Consider the following 23,715-nt stretch of genomic DNA (forward strand, 5'->3'; position numbering starts at 1 on the left):
AGTGGTTAAGTTGACTTATTATAGTAGTACAGGTTGAGTTATGGTAGTAGTTAAGTTGACTTATTATAGTAGTACAGGTTGAGTTATGGTAGTAGTTAAGTTGACTTATAATAGTAGTACAGGTTGAGTTATGGTAGTAGTTAAGTTGACTTGTGATAGTAGTACAGGTTGAGTTATGGTAGTAAAGTTGACTTGTGATAGTAGTACAGGTTGAGTTATGGTAGTAGTTAAGTTGACTTATAATAGTAGTACATGTTGAGTTATGGTAGTAGTTAAGTTGACTTGTGATAGTAGTACAGGTTGAGTTATGGTAGTGGTTAAGTTGACTTATTATAGTAGTACAGGTTGAGTTATGGTAGTAGTTAAGTTGACTTATTATAGTAGTACAGGTTGAGTTATGGTAGTAGTTAAGTTGACTTGTGATAGTAGTACAGGTTGAGTCATGGTAGTAGTTAAGTTGACTTGTGATAGTAGTACAGGTTGAGTCATGGTAGTAGTTAAGTTGACTTATAATAGTAGTACAGGTTGAGTTATGGTAGTAGTTAAGTTGACTTGTGATAGTAGTACAGGTTGAGTTATGGTAGTAGTTAAGTTGACTTGTGATAGTAGTACAGGTTGAGTTATGGTAGTAGTTAAGTTGACTTGTGATAGTAGTACAGGTTGAGTTATGGTAGTAGTTAAGTTGACTTATAATAGTAGTACATGTTGAGTTATGGTAGTAGTTAAGTTGACTTGTGATAGTAGTACAGGTTGAGTTATGGTAGTAGTTAAGTTGACTTGTGATAGTAGTACAGGTTGAGTTATGGTAGTAGTTACGTTGACTTGTGATAGTAGTACAGGTTGAGTTAAGGTTAGTATTTAAGTTGACTTGTAATAGTAGTACAGGTTGAGTTATGGTAGTAGTTAAGTTGACTTGTGATAGTAGTACAGGTTGAGTTATGGTAGTAAAGTTGACTTGTGATAGTAGTACAGGTTGAGTTATGGTAGTAGTTAAGTTGACTTATAATAGTAGTACATGTTGAGTTATGGTACTAGTTAAGTTGACTTGTGATAGTAGTACAGGTTGAGTTATGGTAGTGGTTAAGTTGACTTATTATAGTAGTACAGGTTGAGTTATGGTAGTAGTTAAGTTGACTTATTATAGTAGTACAGGTTGAGTTATGGTAGTAGTTAAGTTGACTTGTGATAGTAGTACAGGTTGAGTCATGGTAGTAGTTAAGTTGACTTGTGATAGTAGTACAGGTTGAGTCATGGTAGTAGTTAAGTTGACTTATAATAGTAGTACAGGTTGAGTTATGGTAGTAGTTAAGTTGACTTGTGATAGTAGTACAGGTTGAGTTATGGTAGTAGTTAAGTTGACTTGTGATAGTAGTACAGGTTGAGTTATGGTAGTAGTTAAGTTGACTTGTGATAGTAGTACAGGTTGAGTTATGGTAGTAGTTAAGTTGACTTATAATAGTAGTACATGTTGAGTTATGGTAGTAGTTAAGTTGACTTGTGATAGTAGTACAGGTTGAGTTATGGTAGTAGTTCAGTTGACTTGTGATAGTAGTACAGGTTGAGTTATGGTAGTAGTTACGTTGACTTGTGATAGTAGTACAGGTTGAGTTATGGTAGTAGTTAAGTTGACTTGTGATAGTAGTACAGGTTGAGTTATGGTAGTAGTTAAGTTGACTTGTGATAGTAGTACAGGTTGAGTTATGGTAGTGGTTAATTTGACTTGTGATAGTAGTACAGGTTGAGTTAAGGTTAGTATTTAAGTTGACTTGTAATAGTAGTACAGGTTGAGTTATGGTAGTAGTTAAGTTGACTTATGATAGTACTATAGGTTGAGTTATGGTAGTAGTTAAGTTGACTTGTGATAGTAGTACAGGTTGAGTTATGGTAGTAGTTAAGTGGACTTATAATAGTAGTACATGTTGAGTTGTGGTAGTAGTTAAGTTGACTTGTGATAGTAGTACAGGTTGAGTTATGGTAGTAGTTAGGTTGACTTGTGATAGTTGTACAGGTTGAGTTAAGGTTAGTATTTAAGTTGACTTGTAATAGTAGTACAGGTTGAGTTATGGTAGTAGTTAAGTTGACTTATGATAGTACTATAGGTTGAGTTATGGTAGTAGTTAAGTTGACTTGTGATAGTAGTACAGGTTGAGTTATGGTAGTAGTTAAGTTGACTTGTGATAGTAGTACAGGTTGAGTTATGGTAGTAGTTAAGTGGACTTATAATAGTAGTACATGTTGAGTTGTGGTAGTAGTTAAGTTGACTTGTGATTGTAGTACAGGTTGAGTTATGGTAGTAGTTAAGTTGACTTGTCATAGTAGTACAGGTTGAGTTATGGTAGTAGTTAAGTTGACTTTTAATAGTAGTACAGGTTGAGTTATGGTAGTAGTTAAGTTGACTTATGATAGTACTATAGGTTGAGTTATGGTAGTAGTTAAGTTGACTTGTGATAGTAGTACAGGTTGAGTTATGGTAGTAGTTAAGTTGACTTATGATAGTAGTACAGGTTGAGTTATGGTAGTAGTTAAGTTGACTTGTGATAGTACAGGTTGAGTTATGTTAGTAGTTAAGTTGACTTATGGTAGTAGTACAGGTTGAGTTATGGTAGTAGTTAAAGGCCTACTGAAAGCCACTACTAGCGACCACGCAGTCTGATAGTTTATATATCAATGATGAAATCTTAACATTGCAACACATGCCAATACGGCCGGGTTAACTTATAAAGTGACATTTTAAATTTCCCGGGAAACTTCCGCTTGAAAACGTCTATGTATGATGACGTATGCGCGTGACGTCAATGGTTGAAGCGGAAGTATTGGTACACCATTGTATCCAATACAAAAAGCTCGGTTTTCATCGCAAAATTTCACAGTACCGTATTCTGGACATCTGTGTTGGTGAATCTTTTGCAATTTGTTTAATGAACAATGAAGACTGCAAAGAAGAAAGCTGTAGGTGGGATCGGTGTATTAGCAACTGGCTGCAGCAACACAAGCAGGAGGACTTTGAGGTGGATAGCAGACGTGCTATCCGACGCTAGCCGCCGACCGCATCTATGATCGGGTGAAGTCCTTCATCGCTCCGCCGATTGCTGGAACGCAGGTGAGCACGGGTGTTGATGAGCAGATGAGGGCTGGCTGGCGTAGGTGGATAGCTAATGTTTTTAGCATAGCTCTGTGAGGTCCTGTTGCTAAGTTAGCTTCAATGGCGCCGTTAGCAACAGCATTGTTAAGCTTCGCCAGGCTGGAAAGCATTAACCGTGTAGTTACATGTCCATGGTTTAATAGTATTGTTGATCTTCTGTCTATCCTTCCAGTCAGGGGTTTATTTCTTTTGTTTCTATATGCAGTTAAGCCCGATGCTATCACGTTAGCTATGTAGCTAAAGTGCTTCACCGATGTATTGTCGTGGAGATAAAAGGCATTGTAATGTCCATTTCGCGTTCTCAACTCTCATTTTCAAGAGGATATAGTATCCGAGGTGGTTTAAAATACAAATCTGTGATCCACAATAGAAAAATGAGAGAGTGTGGAATCCAATGAGCCAGCTTGTACCTAAGTTACGGTCAGAGCGAAAAAAGATACATCCTGCACTGCCTCTCTAGTCCTTCACTCTCACGTTTTTCATCCACAAATCTTTCATCCTGGCTCAAATTAATGGGGTAATCGTCGCTTTCTCGGTCCGAATCGCTCTCGCTGCTGGTGTAAACAATGTGCAGATGTGAGGAGCCTTTCAACCTGTGACGTCACGCTACTTCCGGTACAGGCAAGGCTTTTTTTTATCAGCGACCAAAAGTTGCGAACTTTATCGTCGATGTTCTCTACTAAATCCTTTCAGCAAAAATATGGCAATATCGCGAAATTTTAAAGTATGACACATAGAATGGATCTGCTATCCCCGTTTAAATAAAAAAAAAATCATTTCAGTAGGCCTTTAAGTTGACTTATGGTAGTAGTACAGGTTGAATTATGGTAGTTGTACAGCCTTTACCTTTAAGCTGATACTGAGGGCGACTGTGTTGACTAGTTTGACGCGTGCAAATGATTGAATGTCCAGTACTGTGTAAATATGTTTGGATATGACAATCCCTTTATTTTAAGCTATGCAAATGAAATGAAATGTAGGCTATAGAACATAATGTATGCTGACCTTGAATGGAACATTGTCACGGCACACATGGCCGAAAACTGTTTGTGTCCTCCATGCAATCCCCCCCCTGAGTGCTCCTGTAACAGATAGAGGAGTTATGTGGAAAGGAGATGACCATTGCACTCACATTGTGTTTCATGTCACCGTCATGCAGGAATAAAGTTGAATGTGAGAAGTTGAAGCAGCCCCGTGTCCCATGTCATTGAATGAACGCAGAGTACTACACACGAACAGCGTAGTCGGGACCCTGCAGACCCCTCCCGGCTACACTCCCACCTGAACCCAATTAAATGATGTTACCAAGGCAACCGCACCATAGCAATGGTCCCATCCCTGTCAACACTTCCTGGTTCTCAAGAGGAAGTGGGCGGAGCAATCTGCCGAAAAGGAATTTCAGCATGAACAGAGGCCAGCAATCAATTACAGAAAACAAAATAAAAACAATATAAACAAATAAGGACATTTGGCTCCTACAGTATGCAAAGTAAATGTCTGTGGGGTGATGTACAATATTGGCTTTTGCCTGACACTCCGAACTTTGATTGATATTGATGTTGTGTTGGGGATGTTTAAAAAGAAACCGTACATTAAAAATGTTTAAAACCCGATAATGGAAATTTTTGTTTAATCCACAAATGTAAATTTGTAAAAAAATAAAATAAAACTTCCTTCCACAAACAATTCAGCCATTTTCTCTCACTTTTATATTGCTTAAAGGTCTGGGGACATACATATAAAACAATCACAACACAATCATATTACAAAAAAAGAGTAATAAAGATCATTACTAAAATGGATTATAGAGACCCAACGAATAATTCATAAAGTCACACATTTTAAAATTGTATAAAAGACAAGTGTTCAAATGATGTATAAAGTAAATAATAATATGATAATAATAAGATGTTTCAGATGTGAACCAGTAAATATGTATATTATAAATAGGGGCTAATCTATGGGATTATTAACAATTAGAAATACAAATATGTAAAACTTCCATATTTCAAATGATCTAATCTATAAATGTAAAAGCATTTAAAGAGATAGTTACACAAACAACAATGATGTCACACATGTTATATGTGCTGATGTTGTTAGAAAGTCAACATTAAAGTCTTGACAGTTTATTTCAAACCCTGCAGTTTCATTTGCTGCTGCTGTTCTCACCAGCACACCTGTGTTTCTTACACTGGTACTTATAAGAGAATCTTTCACCACACACACTGCAACTCAACACTTTCTCTCCGGTGTGTCTTCTCATGTGTGCTTTCATATGTTGACTTTGTGTAAAACCTTTACCACAGGTTGAACAGGAAAAAGGTTTTACACCAGTGTGTGTTCTCATGTGTACTTTCAAATGTTGACTTCGTGTAAAACCTTTACCACAGGTTGAACAGGAAAAAGGTTTTTCACCAGTGTGTGTTCTCATGTGTACTTTCAAATATTGACTATGTGTAAAACCTTTACCACAGGTTGTACAGGAAAAAGGGTTTTCACCAGTGTGTGTTCTTATGTGTACTTTCAAATCTTGACTTAGTTTAAAACCTTTAGCACAGGTTGAACAGGAAAATGGTTTTTCACCAGTGTGTGTTCTCATGTGTACTTTCAAATTTTTACTTTGTGTAAAACCTTTACCACAGGTTGAACAGGGAAAAGGTTTTTCACCAGTGTGTGCTCTCATGTGTGTTTTCAAAGATTGACTATGTGTAAAACTTTGACCACAGGTTGAACAAATAAAAGGTTTTTCTCCAGTGTGTCTTCTCATGTGTACTTTCAAATGTTGACTTGTTGTAAAACCTTTACCACAGTTTGAACAGGAAAAGGGTTTTTCACCAGTGTGTGCTCTCATGTGTATTTTCAAAGATTGACTTGTTGTAAAACCTTTACCACAGATTGAACAAGCAAAAGGTTTTTCACCAGTGTGTGCTCTCAGGTGTATTTTCAAATTTTGACTTTGTGTAAAACCTTTACCACAGATTGAACAAGAAACAGGTGTTTCACCAGTGTGTAATCTCATGTGTATTTTCAAACATTGATTTTGTGTAAAACCTTTACCACAGATTGAACAAGGAAAAGGTTTTTCACCAGTGTGTGTTTTCATGTGTACTTTCAAATAGGAACTTTGTGTAAAACCTTTACCACATGTTGAACAGGAAAAAGGTTTTTCACCAGTGTGTGTTCTCATGTGTATTTTCAAATATGGACTTTGTGTAAAACCTTTACCACAGGTTGAACAGGAAAAAGGTTTTTCACCAGTGTGTGTTCTCATGTGTACTTTCACATCTTGACTTTGTGTAAAACCTTTACCACAGGTTGAACAGGAAAAGGGTTTTTCACCAGTGTGTGTTCTCATGTGTCTTTTCAATTTTTGACTTTGTGTAAAACCTTTACCACAGGTTGAACAGAAAAAAGGTTCTTCTCCAGTGTGTCTTCTCATGTGTACTTTCAAATATTGACTTTGTGTAAAACCTTTACCACAGTTTGAACAGGAAAAGGGTTTTTCACCAGTGTGTGCTCTCATGTGTATTTTCAAAGATTGACTTTGTGCAAAACCTTTACCACAGATTGAACAAGAAAAAGGTTTTTCACCAGTGTGTGTTCTCATGTGTATTTTCAAAGATTGACTTTGTGTAAAACCTTTACCACAGATTGAACAAGAAAAAGGTGTTTCACCAGTGTGTGTTCTCATGTGTTTTTTCAAAGATTGACTTTGTGTAAAACCTTTACCACAGATTGAACAAAAAAAAGGTTTTTCACCAGTGTGTGTTTTCATGTGTATTTTCAATTTGTGACTTTCTACAAAACCTTTACTACAGATTGAACAGATAAAAGTTTTTTCTCCAGTGTGTGTTCTCATGTGTACTTTTAGATTACCGCGGCGATTAAAAGTTGTGTGACAGTGAGAACATGTGAAGTGAGTGTTGTCAGTGTGACATGTCTTATCATCTTTAGAGTGTTCATCATCAGTGTCAGGAGAGTGTGACGTTGTGTCCTCACTATCTGATAGTGGAGCTAAGATCTTGTCTGCTTGTGATCCTCCACAGTGGTCTCCATCAGCTTCTGTTGTCATGTGTTGTGTTGAGCTGCTGCTTCTCTTTTCCTCACTCTCACCTTTGACCTCATCATCTTCACTCTTCACAGGGACACCAGTCACTGGGAACTCCACCAGTCCTTCAAGATGATCTCCCTCCTGACTGATGCTGTGTTCCTCCTCTTCCTCTTTAATGTGGGGGGTCAGTGAGTCTTCCTCTTTCTTTTTACAGCAAAGGGTCTGTGTCAAAGAGGAAAAGGAGAAGCCAGAGGGTCCGTGGTGCCTGGTTTTCCTCTTTGGTGGATCCTCCTTCAACATCCTGAAGCTACTCTCCTGTTTTTCAGGCAGAAGTTGTTCTTTACAGACGTCTGCAGGACACAAAATGACAAACATGCTTGAAAAATGTCCAGATTTGCTCAGTCACATGTGGCATTCAGTAAGTTTACATGTACTTAAAATAACAAGTTAATGTACGAATTGGCCTGAAAACAAACACACTGCTCTTTACAACATTATTCACAGGAAAGGAAGACCACTCTTTACGAGGGGTGGGCAATATGGCCTAAAATTTAATGCTTTTTAATACCATTTAAGGCCTTAATTTATGCAAAGTCCATTCAATGCCTTTAATGCTTTTTAATGACCCACAGAAACCCTCTTAAATTTAAAAAAATGTGGTCCGATCGATACAAAAAATGACAGTAACAATACTAAGTATAATATCAGTATAAGGTCGATACAGTGGTTTGATCAATTGTTTGTATTATATATATTATGATGATTTTGTGATTGTTTACAGGAAATTAGTCTTTGGACACAGGAAGACTTTAAGGGCATAAACCAAATTATTTTATCCAGAGCCATCCAGTTTTTTTTTTCTTATTCAGGTTATTCAAGTCATGCAACCACATGCTACTTGGATATCTTGCACTTCCGCCCACTATAGTCCCTATAGGTTAGGCGCCGATCTACATTTCTGCCAGTGGGCGCTCGGACGGGCAGTAAATCTGAAGCTACTTTTCTGAGCATGCGCGGTTTTTGCTTGGTGGTGACTCACCACTGGTTTAAAATTTCAAATGCAGTATTAAAGGCACTACCTAATCCACTTTTTATTTTTGATATAATGAAAACTGTTCTTGTTTTATTTTTGATGCTAAGAATATAGTTTTATTTTAACTTTCTCATATTAATTTTGAAATAATTGTATATATATATATATATATATATATATATATATATATATATATATATATATATATATATATATATATATATATATATATATATATATATGTGTTTTCATATCAAAAATGTTATGATGGCAAAATGAACATTGATTACTATTATGCAAGCAAAGAATGCAATGAACTGTATTGCATTCTTAAAATGTAAAACTGTTGTCGTCATTATTAAGTGGTTTGTCTTTTTTATATTGTTTATGTATTGTTGGTAGGTTGAAAACAGCTCAGCGGATTTGCGTGGAGAAACAACCATTTAAACAGCACCGTATAATAATAATCAAAAACGCATGAGAGACAATTACTTTTTTATGTGATCACACCACACAGCACATAGGGCTGTGAGCGCACCTGTTTTTATTAGCACACACAAATTGGCATGCATTTCAGCTGTGCATGTCAGCCTTCAATAATGAAAACAGGTGTTTAGGAAATAAAAGACAATTAGGACAAATGCAATAATAGAGGGCACATCTTAACATGTATAATTAAACCTTAATTAAGCAAAAATATTGCTCCGGCCAGGCTGCACCAAATGATAATATAAATCTATTTAATCAAGTCAAAATACAAATAAGGCAACAAGAGAAGTATCCCACACTTCTCTTTTGTAAAGTAAATTTGTACAGCCGATATCGGCATCTCCATCAACAATATGGTTTGCCTGAGAAACTGGACCGGACATAATATATATATATACATATTTTTTTTTTTAAGCAAAAATATCCATCCATCCGACGGAGGAAACTCATTTTGGCCGCTTGTACCCGTGATCTTGTCCTTTCGGTCATAAACCAAAGTTCATGACCATAGGTGAGGATGGGAACGTAGATCAACCGGTAAATTGAGAGCTTTGCCTTCCGGCTCAGCTTCTTCTTCACCACAACGGATCGATACAGTGTCCGCATTACTGAAGACGCCGCACCGATCCGTCTGTCGATCTCACGATCCACTCTTCCCCCACTCGTGAGCAAGACTCCTAGGTACTTGAACTCCTCCCCTTGGGGCAAGATCTCCTCCCAAACCTGGAGATGGAACTCCACCCTTTCCCGGGCGAGAACCATGGACTGCTGGAGGTGCTGATTGTCATCCCAGTCGCTTCACACTCGGCTGCGAACCGAGTGAGAGCTGAAGATCCTGGTCAGTTGAAGCCATCAGGACCACATCATCTGCAAAAAGCAGAGACCTAATCCTGCAGCCGCCAAACCGGATCCCCTCAACGCCCTGACTGCGCCTAGAAATTCTGCCCATAAAAGTTATGAACAGAATCGGTGACAAAGGGCAGCCTTGGCGGAGTCCAACCCTCACTGGAAATGTGTCCGACTTACTGCCAGCAATGCGGACCAAGCTCTGACACTGATCATAGAGGGAGCGGACCGCCACAATCAGACAGTCCGATACCCCATACTCTCTGAGCACTCCCCACAGGACTTCCCGGGGGACACGGTCAAATGCCTTCCCCAAGTCCACAAAGCACATGTAGACTGGTTGGGCAAACTCCCATGCACCCTCAAGGACCCTGCCAAGAGTATAGAGCTGGTCTACCATTCCACGACCAGGACGAAAACCACACTGTTCCTTCGGAATTCGAGGTTCAACTATCCGGCATAGCCTCCTCTCCAGTACACCTGAATAGACCTTACCGGGAAGGCTGAGGAGTGTGATCCCACGATAGTTGGAACACACCCTCCGGTTCCCCTTCTTAAAGAGAGGAACCACCACCCCGGTCTGCCAATCCAGAGGTACCACCCCCGATGTCCATGCGATGTTGCAGAGTCTTGTCAACCAAGACAGCCCCACAGCATCCAGAGCCTTAAGGAACTCTGGGCGGATCTCATCCACCCCCGGGGCCTTGCCACCGAGGAGCTTTTTAACTACCTCAGCAACCTCAGCCCCAGAAATAGGAGAGCCCACCACAGATACCCCAGGCACTGCTTCCTCATAGGAAGATGTGTTGGTGGGATTGAGGAGGTCTTCGAAGTATTCCCTCCACCGATCCACAACAGCCGCAGTAGAAGTCAGCAGCACACCATCCTCACCATACACGGTGTTGACAATGCACTGCTTCACCCCCCCCCTGAACGGCGGATGGTGGACCAGAATCGCTTCGAAGCCGTCCGGAAGTCGTTTTCCATGGCTTCCCCAAACTCCTCCCATGTCCAAGTTTTTGCCTCCGCGACCGCTGAAGCCGCACTTCGCTCGGCCTGTCGGTACCTGTCCGCTGCCTCTGGAGTCCCATGAGCCAAAAGGACCTGATAGGACTCCTTCTTCAGCTTGACGGCATCCCTCACAGCTGGTGTCCACCAATGGGTTCTAGCATTACCGCCACGACAGGCACCAACCACCTTGAGGCCACATCTCCAATCAGCCGCCTCGACAATAGAGGCACGGAACATGGTCCACTCGGACTCAATATCCAGTGCCTCCCTCGTGACATGTTCAAAGTTCTTCCGGAAGTGGTAATTGAAACTCTCTCTGACAGGAGACTCTGCTGGACGTTCCCAGCAGACCGTCACTATGCGTTTGGGCCTGCCAGGTCCGTCTGCATCCTCCCCCTCCATCGGAGGCAGCTCACCACCAGGTGGTGATCGGTAGAAAGCTCCGCCCCTCTCTTCACCCGAGTGTCCAAAACATTAGGCCGCAAATCCGATGACACAACTAAAAAGTCAATCATGGAACTGCGGCTGCACCAAATAATAAGATAAATCAATTTAATAAAGTCAAAATACAAATAAGGCAACAAGAGAAGTATCCCACACTTCTCTTTTGTAAAGTAAATTTGTACAGCCGATATGATCAACAATATGGTTTGCCTGAGAAGCTGGACAGGACAAAACATACATCTTTTTTTAAGCAAAAATATGATTTAATCAATTACTCGATTAATCGATCGGGATTTTTTATAGAATACTCGATTACTAAAATATTCGATAGCTGCAGCTCTACAATGCAGACTTCATAAGAGCCAACAAACATAATAAAACATCACTTACTATACAAGGTGTGTTGTCACTATGACGCAGACTGATAGAATGTTGTTATATTCTCGTCTAGATAAAGAAAGATTCATAATCCTAGCATGGAAAAGGGGGGTGAAGCCAAGCGTCTTTTCGTGTCGTTTGCCATTGCCGGGTCTAAATTGGCTGTCAAATGGTACCAACTTGTGAGAGTACGTCCTCATCCTTCTACTATCCAGGTGAGAGGCACGATTCATGATCTGGAATAATCTTTCACCAGCACCAAGGCGAGGAAGGAGCTCACCAGCCGGTGATGTCAACATAGACACAAAAGCTATAAATAGTTTGTCTGCGTTAGCACTTACAGTATAACAATATCACTAATACTTGCTTGCTATTCAAGCCACAAAATGTAAATGGAGTATTGTTGGCACTTTTTGGATGGGTATAGAGGACCTCCCATTGGCTCCATTGCAAGTGGACTTTTATTTACATTTATGAGTTAGAATTAGGTCTGGGCGCGATATCGAATATACTCGAAATATCGTGGGTTTGTCTCTGTGCGATATAGAAATGGACTATATCGTCATATTGGAGTATATGTTCTCACGCAGTTGCTTTTAGCTGCAGGCATTACACTACAGGCTCTTCTCACTCTTTCTTGTCTCTCCTTCTCACAGAGACATAAAACAAGCGCAACTTCTTACATACGTCACATACTGTCACGTGTGCAACGTCATACGCTCTCACGAAGGAGACAGGTAGCGGCATGGTAACGTTAGCTGTGGTGCTAGTGGTAATACAAGAGAAAGAAGGTGCCAATCTGGTAACAAATGAAGGAATAATTCATTCCCAAGACAAACAGCAGTGAGTCCATCATCTGGTGGTGGTTTGGCTTCAAGCGGGTAGATGGTGAACAAGTATGCGGCAAAAGCGTTGCTACAAAAAGTAGCAGCACTGCTAATGTAGCATTATTTGAAAAGTCACCCGCTAGAGAATGAGGAGTGCTTGAAACTCTACATGTCAACATCTCCATTCGGTGCCACACCCACAAAATGCCCAAGCAACCATTTCCACATCAACACCGTATGAAACAAATAGTCAACAACAGAAGGAGATAACGTCCGCAGGAACCTACCACATAGTGAAGGACATACACTATTTGATGTCCTATTATGCAGCTCATTTTTATTTGACACTTATTGAAATATCTTGTGTGACATCATGCACAAAAGTGCACTTTATTTGTTTTAAACTACTGTAGTGGCGTTCTGTAAGAAAAGTGCACTTTAATTGAGTGTTGTTTTGATATGTCATCTTAGTGACATCATGCACAAAAGTGCACTAATAGCTTGTTTTAAAATGTCTCTGACAATCTTGCACTTTCTGTTTTGAAATGACATGAATGTTTGTGCCACTGCTTAATAACTGTTTAATAAATGCACTTTTGCTAAATTGACTTAGTTGTGATTTCCCTCTCTGCATGAAAGTTCAAAGGTAGCATATATTAATGCAGTATGAAGAAGAATGTTTTAATGTAGACTAGGGATGTCCCGATCCAGGTTTTTGCACTTCCGATCCGATACCGATGTTGTTTTTGCACTTCCGATCCGATACCGATACTGGCCGATACTGGCCTATCCGAGCATGTATTAAATTTTAAAGTTATTTAGCCTACTTAGTTGTGATTCATGTTGAAAAGGGTTTTAGTACTCTTGATAACAACTAGCCAGCTGAATTAGGTGAGTTTGAATAATACACAAAGGTTGGTAACAACAAACTGACCTGTTTATTCAAGGACAAACACAAAATAGACACAATTATACATGACAAACAGAAATGGCATCATTGAACAGTATAAAGTGCAAATAATGCTGTAAACATTATTAAAAAAAGCAAAACACACAACCTGAGTGGGATAAAATGTCTATAACTCAGCATCAATACTTGCTCTTGAACAAGTGTAAACTTAAAAATAACAAAAAACTATCTACACACTCCATTCAATTGTTCGCCCCCCCCCTGACTGCAGTCCGAGCATAATGGGGAGATTCTTTCTAACAAAGACGAGCACTTCAAGATGCTCAGGTGTCAGCCTGCTCCTGTGTTAATCAATGATGAGTGAGGCTGTGCTAAAAAGCCTCTCACTCTCAACACTGGTGCAAGGAGCACTGAGGAACTTGGCTGCTGTTGCTGCCAGGGCGGGTAGTCGAGACTGATTGTCTCTCCAGTAGTGAAAAGGATTGCTCTTACGCCCAGCTGGAGGCTCACTGAGGTAGCTCTCCAACTGAAACAGTGCCCCTGGGGTGATCTGCTGCTCAGATGGACCTGCTGTGCAGCTCTCCTCCAGTATCTCGTCAAAGTAGCTGCCGAGGCTGCTGGTTGAGCTTCCAGCCTCCAGTCCTGGTGTTTGCCTTGCTGTCTCAGCCTCAGCCACACCTTCTCCAGAGGGCATGGTCTTCAGTTCTTGTTCCATTTTCATCACCTCTACCTTTAGTGCCTCCTTTGCCTGATCCAGGTTGGTAGCATTAGTGAAGAACCTTAAAGGCCTACTGAAAGCCACTACTACCGACCACACAGTCTGATAGTTTATACATCGATGAAATCTTAACATTGCAACACATGCCTATACGGCCGGGTTAACTTATAAAGTGCAATTTTAAATTTCCCGGGAAACTTCCGCTTGAAAACGTCTAGGTATGATGACGTATGCGGATGACGTCAATGGTTGAAACGGAAGTATTCGGACACCATCGTATCCAATACAAACAGCTCTGTTTTCATCGCAAAAAATACAGTATTCTCGACATCTGTGTTGGTGAACCTTTTGCAATTTGTTTAATGAACAATGAAGACTGCAAAGAAGAAAGCTGTAGGTGGGATCGGTGTATTGGCGGCTGGCTGCAGCAACACGACCAGGAGGACTTTGAGTTGGATAGCAGACGCACTATCCGACGCTAGCCGCCGACCGCATAGATGATCGGGTAAAGTCCTTCGTCGATCGCTGGAACGCAGGTGAGCATGGGTGTTGATGAGCAGATGAGGGCTGGCGTAGGTGGAGCGCTAATGTTTTTATCATAGCTCTGACGAGGTCCCGTAGCTAAGTTAGCTTCAATGGCGTTGTTAGCAACAGCATTGCTAGGCTTCGACAGGCGGCACAGCATTAACCGTGTGGTTACAGGTCCAGTGTTTGGTTCAGTGTCTCCTGATAGTAGTATTGTTGATCTTCTGTCTATCCTTCCAGTCAGGAACTTATTTCTTTTGTTTCTATCTGCATTTAAGCACAATGCTATCACGTTAGCTCCGTAACTAAAGTGCTTCACCGATGTATTGTCGTGGAGATAAAAGTCACTGTGAATGTCCATTTCGCGTTCTCGACTCTCATTTTCAAGAGGATATAGTATCCGAGGTGGTTTAAAATACAAATCTGTGATCCACAATAGAAAAAGGAGAAAGTGTGGAATCCAATGAGCCAGCTTGTACCTAAGTTACGGTCAGAGTGAAAAAAGATACATCCTGCACTGCACTCTAGTCCTTCACTCTCATGTTCCTCATCCACAAATCTTTCATCCTCGCTCAAATTAATGGGGTAATCGTCGCTTTCTCGGTCCAAATCGCTCTCGCTGCTGGTGTAAACAATGGGGACATGTGAGGAGCCCTTCAACCTGCAACGTCACGCTACTTCCGGTACAGGCAAGGCTTTTTTTATCAGCGACCAAAAGTTGCGAACTTTATCGTCGATGTTCTCTACTAAATCCTTTCAGCAAAAATATGGCAATATCGCGAAATGATCAAGTATGACACATAGAATGGATCTGCTATCCCCGTTTAAATTTTAAAAAATCATTTCAGTAGGCCTTTAACATTTGGATAAAATGTAATAAAGATACTGTATATCAATTATTTTATATTGTTTCAGCCAGTCTCCACATATTCATGTTCAATGACAACAAGTAACACACAAAATAGATCACAAATGATCAACAGTGACATTCATTTCCTCACCCATCATATAACTGAAGGAAAATAAGAATAATAACAATAATAATAAATAATAATATTATAATAATAATAACAATAATAATACATTCCCATCACCTTATATCTATGAAAACTTAGGCTACTGAAATACTGACAAAGAAATAAATGCCAGCTGTAGAGTAAACTATTTTCAATATAGTACTGAAGCTTATAACATGCTCAAAAAATTATAAAGCACTTACTTGTCTTTGTAGCGTGGATCTAGCATTGTGGCCACGGCATAGAGGGGTTCACTTTCCACATGGTCAAAACGTGTGTGCACCGCATCGAGTAAGGTGGCCTTCATGGTTTGAATCCCTCGGTGTTCTTCGCTCTCACTGTCTAGAAAGCGTCTCAGGACACGGACAGATGGGATAACATCGGCTGCTGTGGCGGAGGCGTCGAAAGCCCACTTTACTTACGAGAGATAACGGCTCATCATCCAGAATTATTTCTTCGGCAATGACTAGTTATCCCCTGGGCTTTAGCACTGTTCAGTGGGAGTATGTCACGCTTCGCCAACGTTTCTGTCAGAGTTAGTTGGGTAGGACCTTTCTTTTTCTTTTTGTCAGTTTTCTTTAGAAATTCTTCATATTCTTTACGGTGGTACTTCGCTAAATGCTTGATCAGATTTGTTGTATGAAAATGTCTTACAACTTTACCACCACGCTTGACTTTATTATGGCATGTTTTGCACTCCACCTCTTCATCTTTTTTGTTTTGTAGGGTAAAATAATCCCACAAAGCTGACATTTTTACCGGTAACTCCCGCTCGCCTTTCGGAACCATGAACCGGCCTCCGCTTCCGATTAGGACGGTTAGGACACAGACCTGTGGATGTGTTAAAGGTGTGCTGGCAAATGCGGGACGGAAATTAGGGAGCAGCAGAAAAGTGGAATGTATTATTTAAATCGGTGCGTTGGAAAACACGGACCGGACTTTTTTTTAAAACTGGATCTGGATCGGCATTTTCCCATGCCTTGCCGATACGCATTTTTTGGCAAATATCAGCGGCCGATCCCATCCAAATATCGGATCGGGACATCCCTAATGTAGACTAATAGAATCATCATACTGCTGTGATTATACGCATCAAGTGTTCATTCAAGGCTAAGGAAAAATATCCAGATATATATGGTGTATCGTGACATGGACTAAACATATCCACATATATATGATGTATCGTGACATGGCCTAAACATATCCACATATATATGGTGTATCGTGACATGGACTAAACATATCCACGTATATATGGTGTATCGTGACATGGCCTAGACATATCCACATATATATGGTGTATGGGGACATGACCTAAACGTATCCACATATATATGGTGTATCGTTACATGGCCTAAACATATCCACATATATATGGTGTATCGTGACATGGCCTAAACATATCCACATATATATGGTGTATGGTGACATGGCCTAAACATATCCACATATATATGGTGTATCGTGACATGGCCTAAACATATCCACGTATATATGGTGTATCGTGACATGGCCTAAACATATCCACATATATATGGTGTATCGTGACATGGCCTAAACATATCCACATATATGGTGTATCGTGACATGGCCTAAACATATCCACATATATATGGTGTATGGGGACATGACCTAAACATATCCACGTATATATGGTGTATCGTGACATGGCCTAAACATATCCACGTATATATGGTGTATCGTGACATGGCCTAAACATATCCACATATATATGGTGTATCGTGACATGGCCTAAACATATCCACATATATGGTGTATCGTGACATGGCCTAAACATATCCACATATATATGGTGTATGGGGACATGACCTAAACATATCCACGTATATATGGTGTATCGTGACATGGCCTAAACATATCCACGTATATATGGTGTATCGTGACATGGCCTAAACATATCCACATATATATGGTGTATTGTGACATGGCCTAAACATATCCACATATATATGGTGTATCGTGACATGGCCTAAACATATCCACATATATATGGTGTATCGTGACATGGCCTAAACATATCCACATATATATGGTGTATGGTGACATGGCCTAAACATATCCACATATATATGGTGTATCGTGACATGGCCTAAACATATCCACATATATATGGTGTATCGTGACATGGCCTAAACATATGCACATATATATGGTGTATCGTGACATGGCCTAAACATATCCACATATATATGGTGTATCGTGACATGGCCTAAACATATCCACATATATATGGTGTATCGTGACATGGCCTAAACATATCCACATATATTTGGTGTATGGTGACATGGCCTAAACATATCCACATATATATGGTGTATCGTGACATGGCCTAAACATATCCAAATATATATGGTGTATCGCAATATGGCCTAAAAATATAGAGATATTAATAAAAGGCCATATCGCCCAGCCCTAGTTAGAATGTGATTTTTTTTATTTTTTTTTATATATCCACTGTTGTGTCTTTTATGATTGTGAACGATAGAACAATTCCCCCCAAAAAAGTGCAGTTCCCCTCTAAATTCCAATGATTAGATTTAAGACTTGAAGTGTATGAGCATGAAGTGATGAAGCCTACTTGGATGAGTCTTCTAAGACAAAGTGAACAGTCCAGTTGTGATGGATTGAATGCCCTGAGAATAAAATGATATGTGCTTACTTGGACTGTGATGAAGCTGTGAGGACTCAGGTGCTTTGTCTTCATGCTCTTCAGTCTTCACAGAGACAACAGTCAGTGGAAACTCGCTGACATCATCCTCCTCCTGCCCTACAACACACTCTCCCTCCTCTTCCTCTGTCATGTGTGGATCCTCCTCTTCCTCTTTCATGTGGGGGGGCTTTGGATCCTCCTCTTCCTCTTTAATGTGGGGGGGCTGCTGGACGTCTGTTGGGTAAATAAGTAAATAAGATAAATAAGAGATAAAGATAGAATATAAATAGTGTTGGACTGACACTTAACACAATGAGATTAGTTGTGTTCTTTTGTGTGTTGTGTTAAAAGTGTGTAGCAAAACAACCAATAAAAACACAGGAAATACCACCCTTTGTCCTAAAATTAATTAAAAAGTGGTACAGTGAGTACAAAAACAGACTTGGAAATTTGATGGGGGTCAATTTGAAAAGTTTTATAAGTACGAGGCAGCATTAATTGAGGCATTCTTAACTCCACTGATGTAAAGTCTGTAAATATTGAGATTGTCATTACCATAACTTAAATATCATGGAAATAAAAAAAATCTAATTCCAAAATCACTTAAAAAAACATTCATGGTATGTTTTTGTTATCATGCAGAATACTTTTGGGTGGTCATTTTGTTGGCTGGGCCAAAAGGAACTTTTTACCAAAAACCTGTTTTACTACCGTATTTCCTTGAATTGGCGCCGGGAATATAGTATTCGCCTGCCTAGAATTACAGCCGGGTCAAACTCGTTTCGCAAAATAATTAGCGCATGCTTGGCACTTCCGCCGGGTCAAATATGAGTCATTAAATGACTCCCGCCTCCAGGAGGTAGAGGGCGCTAGTGATCCTTCTTGCGACTACCAGTACTGCAGGAGACAGGTACTGCAGAAGAAGACAACAAGCAGCAGGCATGCAGCAATTGTTTGCTTGCACTTTTAACATGGAGGATTACATATCTAAAATAAAACCGTTTTCTAAACTGGACTTTCAATCGAAGCAGGAGGTAATAATTAAAGGAATATCTCCAGAGACTTTTAAAATTGAAGAAAGATGAGAAAGACTGCCTTTGATCAGAAGCAGCTGCACATGGACCCATCTACAAGTAAAGGTAAGATCATAATAACGTTTTTTTTATTAAATGTGTTTTTAATGATAAGGTATGCGCCGGAGTGAGAAGAGGTTTTAAAATAATTAGAGCATGCTTGCTCATTCCGCATGGTTTTGGTAACCGCAGGAGTGAGAAGAGGTTTTAAATTAATTAGCGCCCCTGCGGCTATTCAAGGAAATACGGTATGTCAAGTCAAGTCAAGTCAAGTCAACTTTATTTATATAGCACATTTTCAACAACTGTTTAGGTTGCACCAAAGTGCTTTACAGGTTAAAAAAGCATGGAGCAAACAAAAAAAAAACAAAAAAACAAAAAAAAAAAAAAAAAAAAAAAAAAAAAATGTATGGGTATGTGGTGTTCTATGGAGTATCTTCATCAACAATTCCTCTTTAGGAATTGGAGACCATCTACAACACGCTGACAGAAAGCCAGTTACCTTTATGTTCTTTTACTAATTCAAGTGTTGAATCACCAGAGTGCTCGTATTTTAATTCTCCGCGGTCGTCCGGCCGAAAAGGAAGAGGATTAGCAGTCGTTTTTAAAAATGACTTTAAATGCCGTCAGATCCGCCTGCAATCCTCCTTTTCAAGCTTCGAACTAAGCATGTTTGAACTGGGTCTTTCTGATGCTGTCCTGTGTGCCGTCGTCTATCGACCACCCATGAAACACAAAGACTTTATAAATGACTTTTCTGAATTTCTGGCGGAAAATCCTGCCCAAATATGATTGTGTCCTTATTGTTGGTGGTTTTAATATTCACACCGGCTGCCCAGACGAACCTCTATTCAGGAGCTTCCTGAATGTCATTGACTCATTTAACTTTGTACAGTCTGTGTCTGGTTCCACACATGAACATACACTAGACCTCGTACTGTCTTATGGTTTTAATGTTGACAATGTCGTTGTTGGTGATGCGGTGTTTTCTGATCACAGTCCTGTTATGTTTAATTTAAGTTTTGACCCTGATGTAAAACCACTTGCCGTGCGTCATGGGCATGTTATTATGTCTGACACTGCAGCCGCCTTCTCCCCTTTATTCACTGTCTCCATGCAGAGTAAACCACACTCTGCAGACACTGAACAATTGATGTGCTCTTTTCTTTCTACATGTTCTGAGATTCTGGATAGTATAGCACCCCTCAGAGCTATACGTCCAAAGCCAATACAGGAGCCTTGGCTCAATGAAACCACACGCACAGCTCGGCGTGAGTGGCGAAGGGCGGAGCGCAAGTGGAAAGGGGATCACTTGGAAGTTTCTTATCAAATTTTAAAAGAAAACCGTCGGAATTATCAAAGTGTGGTTAAAGCTGAGAAAACAAAATATCTGTCAGACCTAATTTTAAATAGTATCAGCAAGCCACGTGTTCTTTTTAAAACTATTAGTTATGTTCTTAATCCGAATCTAAACACTTTACTGGAGATGACAAGTGAAACTTGTGAAAAATGTCTCTCCTTTTTTAACGACAAGGTTGCTTCTATTCGGGCAAATCTTTCTCGTTCTCCATTGAGTTTTAATGTGGTCACTCAGTGCTCGGCTGTGTTTTGTCAGTTTGAGCCTGTCTCCATTCCTGAGCTTACAGGAATAGTCGACAAACTAAAACCCTCTTCCTGTCCCACAGACCCAGTCACCCCTCGCTTTTTTAAAGAAATCTGGGACCCTATTGACTTGTCTGTTAGGGACATCATCAACAGCAGCTTGATTTCTGCCTGTGTCCCCTCTTTTTGTAAAAGAGCTGTTGTTGAGCCTTTGATTAAAAAAACAGGTCTTGATCCTACAAGTTTGTAAAATTTTCGGCCCATTTCCAAATTACCTTTTGTGTCAAAAATTTTGGAGAAATGTGTTTTGGCGCAACTGCAGCCTTTTTTTAGATGAAAATAGCACTTTAGATCCATTTTAGTCTGGATACAAAGCTTTGCACAGTACTGAATCTGCACTTTTAAAGGTTTTTAATGACTTGCTTTTAATGTCTCATTCTAGCAGCTCTGCCATTTTAGTGCTTTTAGACAGCCTTTGACACAGTCGACCACACAATTATTTTAAACCGCCTGAGAGACTGCATTAGAGTGGTTCAGATCCTACCTGTCAGAGAGGTCCTTCTCTGTCAGGCTGGGGGACGCCACCTCTTCTTCTGCTCCGCTTTACTGTGTCCCCCCCAGGGATCTATTTTAGGCCCCATCCTGTTTTCACTATACAGTCTCCCTTTTGGAGAGATTTTTAAGAGGCATGGAGTGTTCTATCACTTTTATGCAGATGACTGCCAAATTTATATGCCAATTTCAAAAGGCCACGGCCCCCTGACACCCCTTCTCAACTGTCTATGCGACGTCAAGGCTTGGTTAGCCCAGAATTTTTTAATAATGAATGAGGGAAAAACGGAAATTTCTGTTTTTGGTCCGGCCCTCACTGACTTGGGACCATTGCAAAATTATGTGCGTCCCAAAGTCACCAGCCTTGGCGTCACTATAGACAGCGATTTTAAACTTGACAAACAAGTCAATGGCGTTTTAAAATCGTGTTTTTATCATCTTTGTCTTTTAGTAAAGGTAAACCCGTTTTTATCTTTTAACCTTTTTGAACAAGACATGCTTTTATTTCAAGTCGCCTGGACTACTGCAATGCACTTCATGCTGGCATTAGCCAAAAAGCTCTCTCCCGGTTGCAGTTAGTCCAGAACGCGGCAGCACAACTTTTAACAGGGGCCAGGAAACGCGAGCATATAACCCCAATTCTTCAGAGTTTGCACTGGCTCCCTGTTCATTTTAGAATTGATTTTAAAACCTTGCTGTTTGTTTTTAAAGCTTTACATGGACTGGCACCTCAGTATATCTCGGACCTCATCCAAATTTACACTCCTACGCGCGCTCTGAGGTCCGAGAGCCAGCTCCAGCTCGTGGTGCCCAAGACCAGACTTAAATCCAGGAGACACAGGGCCTTCTCTGTGGTCGGCCCTAAACCCTGGAACACTCTGCCCCTCCATGTTCAAACTGCTCCCACAGTGGAGTGTTTTAAGTCTCGTCTTAAGACCTACTTTTATTCTTTGGCTTTTAACACTACGTGAGTTGTGTGGTCCTCTGTTGTCCTCTATAAATTTTGATTTACTGTTTTAATTGGTTTTTCCCTTTAAAATCGTTTTTAATCATATTTATTTTATATTGTTTTTATATTGGTTCTATATTTACTTATTTATTGTTTGTATCCAGTCATTGGGGGAGCTAAGCATAATATTTGATTATTGTTTTTAATATTGTATTTAATATTGTTGTGCAGCACTTTGGAAACATTTTTGTTGTTTAAATGAGCTATATAAATAAAGTGGATTGGATTTGATTGACTACTTTGTATATTGAAAATAAATGTTTACTTTCACTTATTGTTGCATGTAAGTCAGAATCAGGAAGTGAAATTATAACTTTAATTAGATTTGATTACAGTGTAAAATGTATTTGGTGAGTGTGTGAGTTTTGTGTAAACATGTTGATACAGGTTTACATCTTCTTGGGGACTGGAACACAGATATGTCCTGAAAGGATGCACCCATTTTTAAAACCTTCACTAAGCTGTGCCACCAACATTGTCTCACTTAGCTCATTAAGCAAACTACCAAGGTGAGTGAGTCCTTTTAAACCTTCATAGACCTCGTTGTTACTTCTGACAAGTCTAAGATCTCCACAACTGGAACTACTGTATGCGGCTTAAGTGATGATTCCATGATTTTCTGTACCCATAAAAAACATAGAACTGAGGCTGAGGAGTTTCGGTGACGTCATCAAGCTGAATGGCAGCTTAGAGTAACATCTCCCTCGTGAGAAAAGTTATTTCACCCCGTTAGACCGTAAAATGCCAAATTTTTAGATAATCTCTGAACAAACAAAAGGGGCAAGAATGGGGAAAACCAGAGGAAATCGAGGAAATATTGTTGCAGAGCCTGTAAATGAGGAAAGCTCGGTGTCCACGAACAGCTCACCTGTAAAGCTACAAGATGGCGGTGCTAACACTAACCCTCGTTCAAAGGAGGTGGACGCCAAAGGTTTAGTCCAAGTTCTGGAGTAGATTCGGGACTTCCGAAACGACATAAAAGAACAGCTGAACGATATTAAATCCGAGCTCACCAACATTAAACAACAAATAACAGACACAGAGGAGCGAATTGAGAATGTGGAGGACCGGATTCAAAACGTGGAGTATGTGTTGAACAACATGATAAAAGTCATTCATCAGCAAGAAAACAAACTACTCGACTATGAAGGGAGATCCCGACGCGAGAACTTGAGGATATACAATGTTCCCGAAGGAGCCGTGCGACCGTCCATGCCAGAGTTTGTGGAAAAACTACTGCGGGACATGTTGGAGATCCCTGCAACTACGCAACTCGACATCGAAAGGGCACACCGTGCACTGGCGCCAAGACCCGCCAGAGACAGAGAAGACAAGCCGCGGTCAATAATAGTCAAATTCCTCCACTACAGGATGAAAGAAGAGGTCATGCGCAAAGCCTGGGAAAAGAAGAAGAT

At 40.1% G+C, this 23,715-nt stretch overlaps 2 protein-coding genes across 8 annotated transcripts in view; one reads left to right on the plus strand and one right to left on the minus strand.

Annotated features, from left to right (window-relative positions):
- Positions 1 to 4,884, plus strand: part of LOC133658708 (uncharacterized) — a 31,201-nt gene extending 26,317 nt beyond the window's left edge. For 2 of the 6 annotated variants that reach the window (XM_062061053.1, XM_062061055.1), the window contains exon 10: positions 4,302 to 4,877. The gene's annotated coding sequence lies outside the window, so the exon portion shown is untranslated. Of the gene's footprint in view, positions 1 to 4,301 lie in introns of all 6 variants that reach the window. The other 4 variants (XM_062061056.1, XM_062061057.1, XM_062061054.1 and 1 more) reach the window with 3 other exon arrangements.
- A 47-nt stretch (positions 4,885 to 4,931) lies between these two features.
- LOC133658693 (zinc finger protein 271-like) overlaps positions 4,932 to 23,715 on the minus strand; it is a 44,016-nt gene continuing 25,232 nt past the window's right edge. The window contains exons 3-4 of one of the 2 annotated variants that reach the window (XM_062061011.1): positions 18,074 to 18,298; positions 4,932 to 7,546 (exon numbers count right to left, since the gene is read on the minus strand). In XM_062061011.1, the coding sequence (XP_061916995.1) occupies positions 5,292 to 7,546; positions 18,074 to 18,298 (2,480 nt within the window). In that variant the 3' untranslated portion in view covers positions 4,932 to 5,291. The remainder of the gene's footprint in view (positions 7,547 to 18,073; positions 18,299 to 23,715) is intronic. The other variant, XM_062061010.1, reaches the window with a different exon arrangement.

The sequence above is a fragment of the Entelurus aequoreus genome, linkage group LG10 (genome assembly GCF_033978785.1).
Source record: "Entelurus aequoreus isolate RoL-2023_Sb linkage group LG10, RoL_Eaeq_v1.1, whole genome shotgun sequence".
Classification (NCBI taxonomy): Eukaryota; Metazoa; Chordata; class Actinopteri; order Syngnathiformes; family Syngnathidae; genus Entelurus; species Entelurus aequoreus.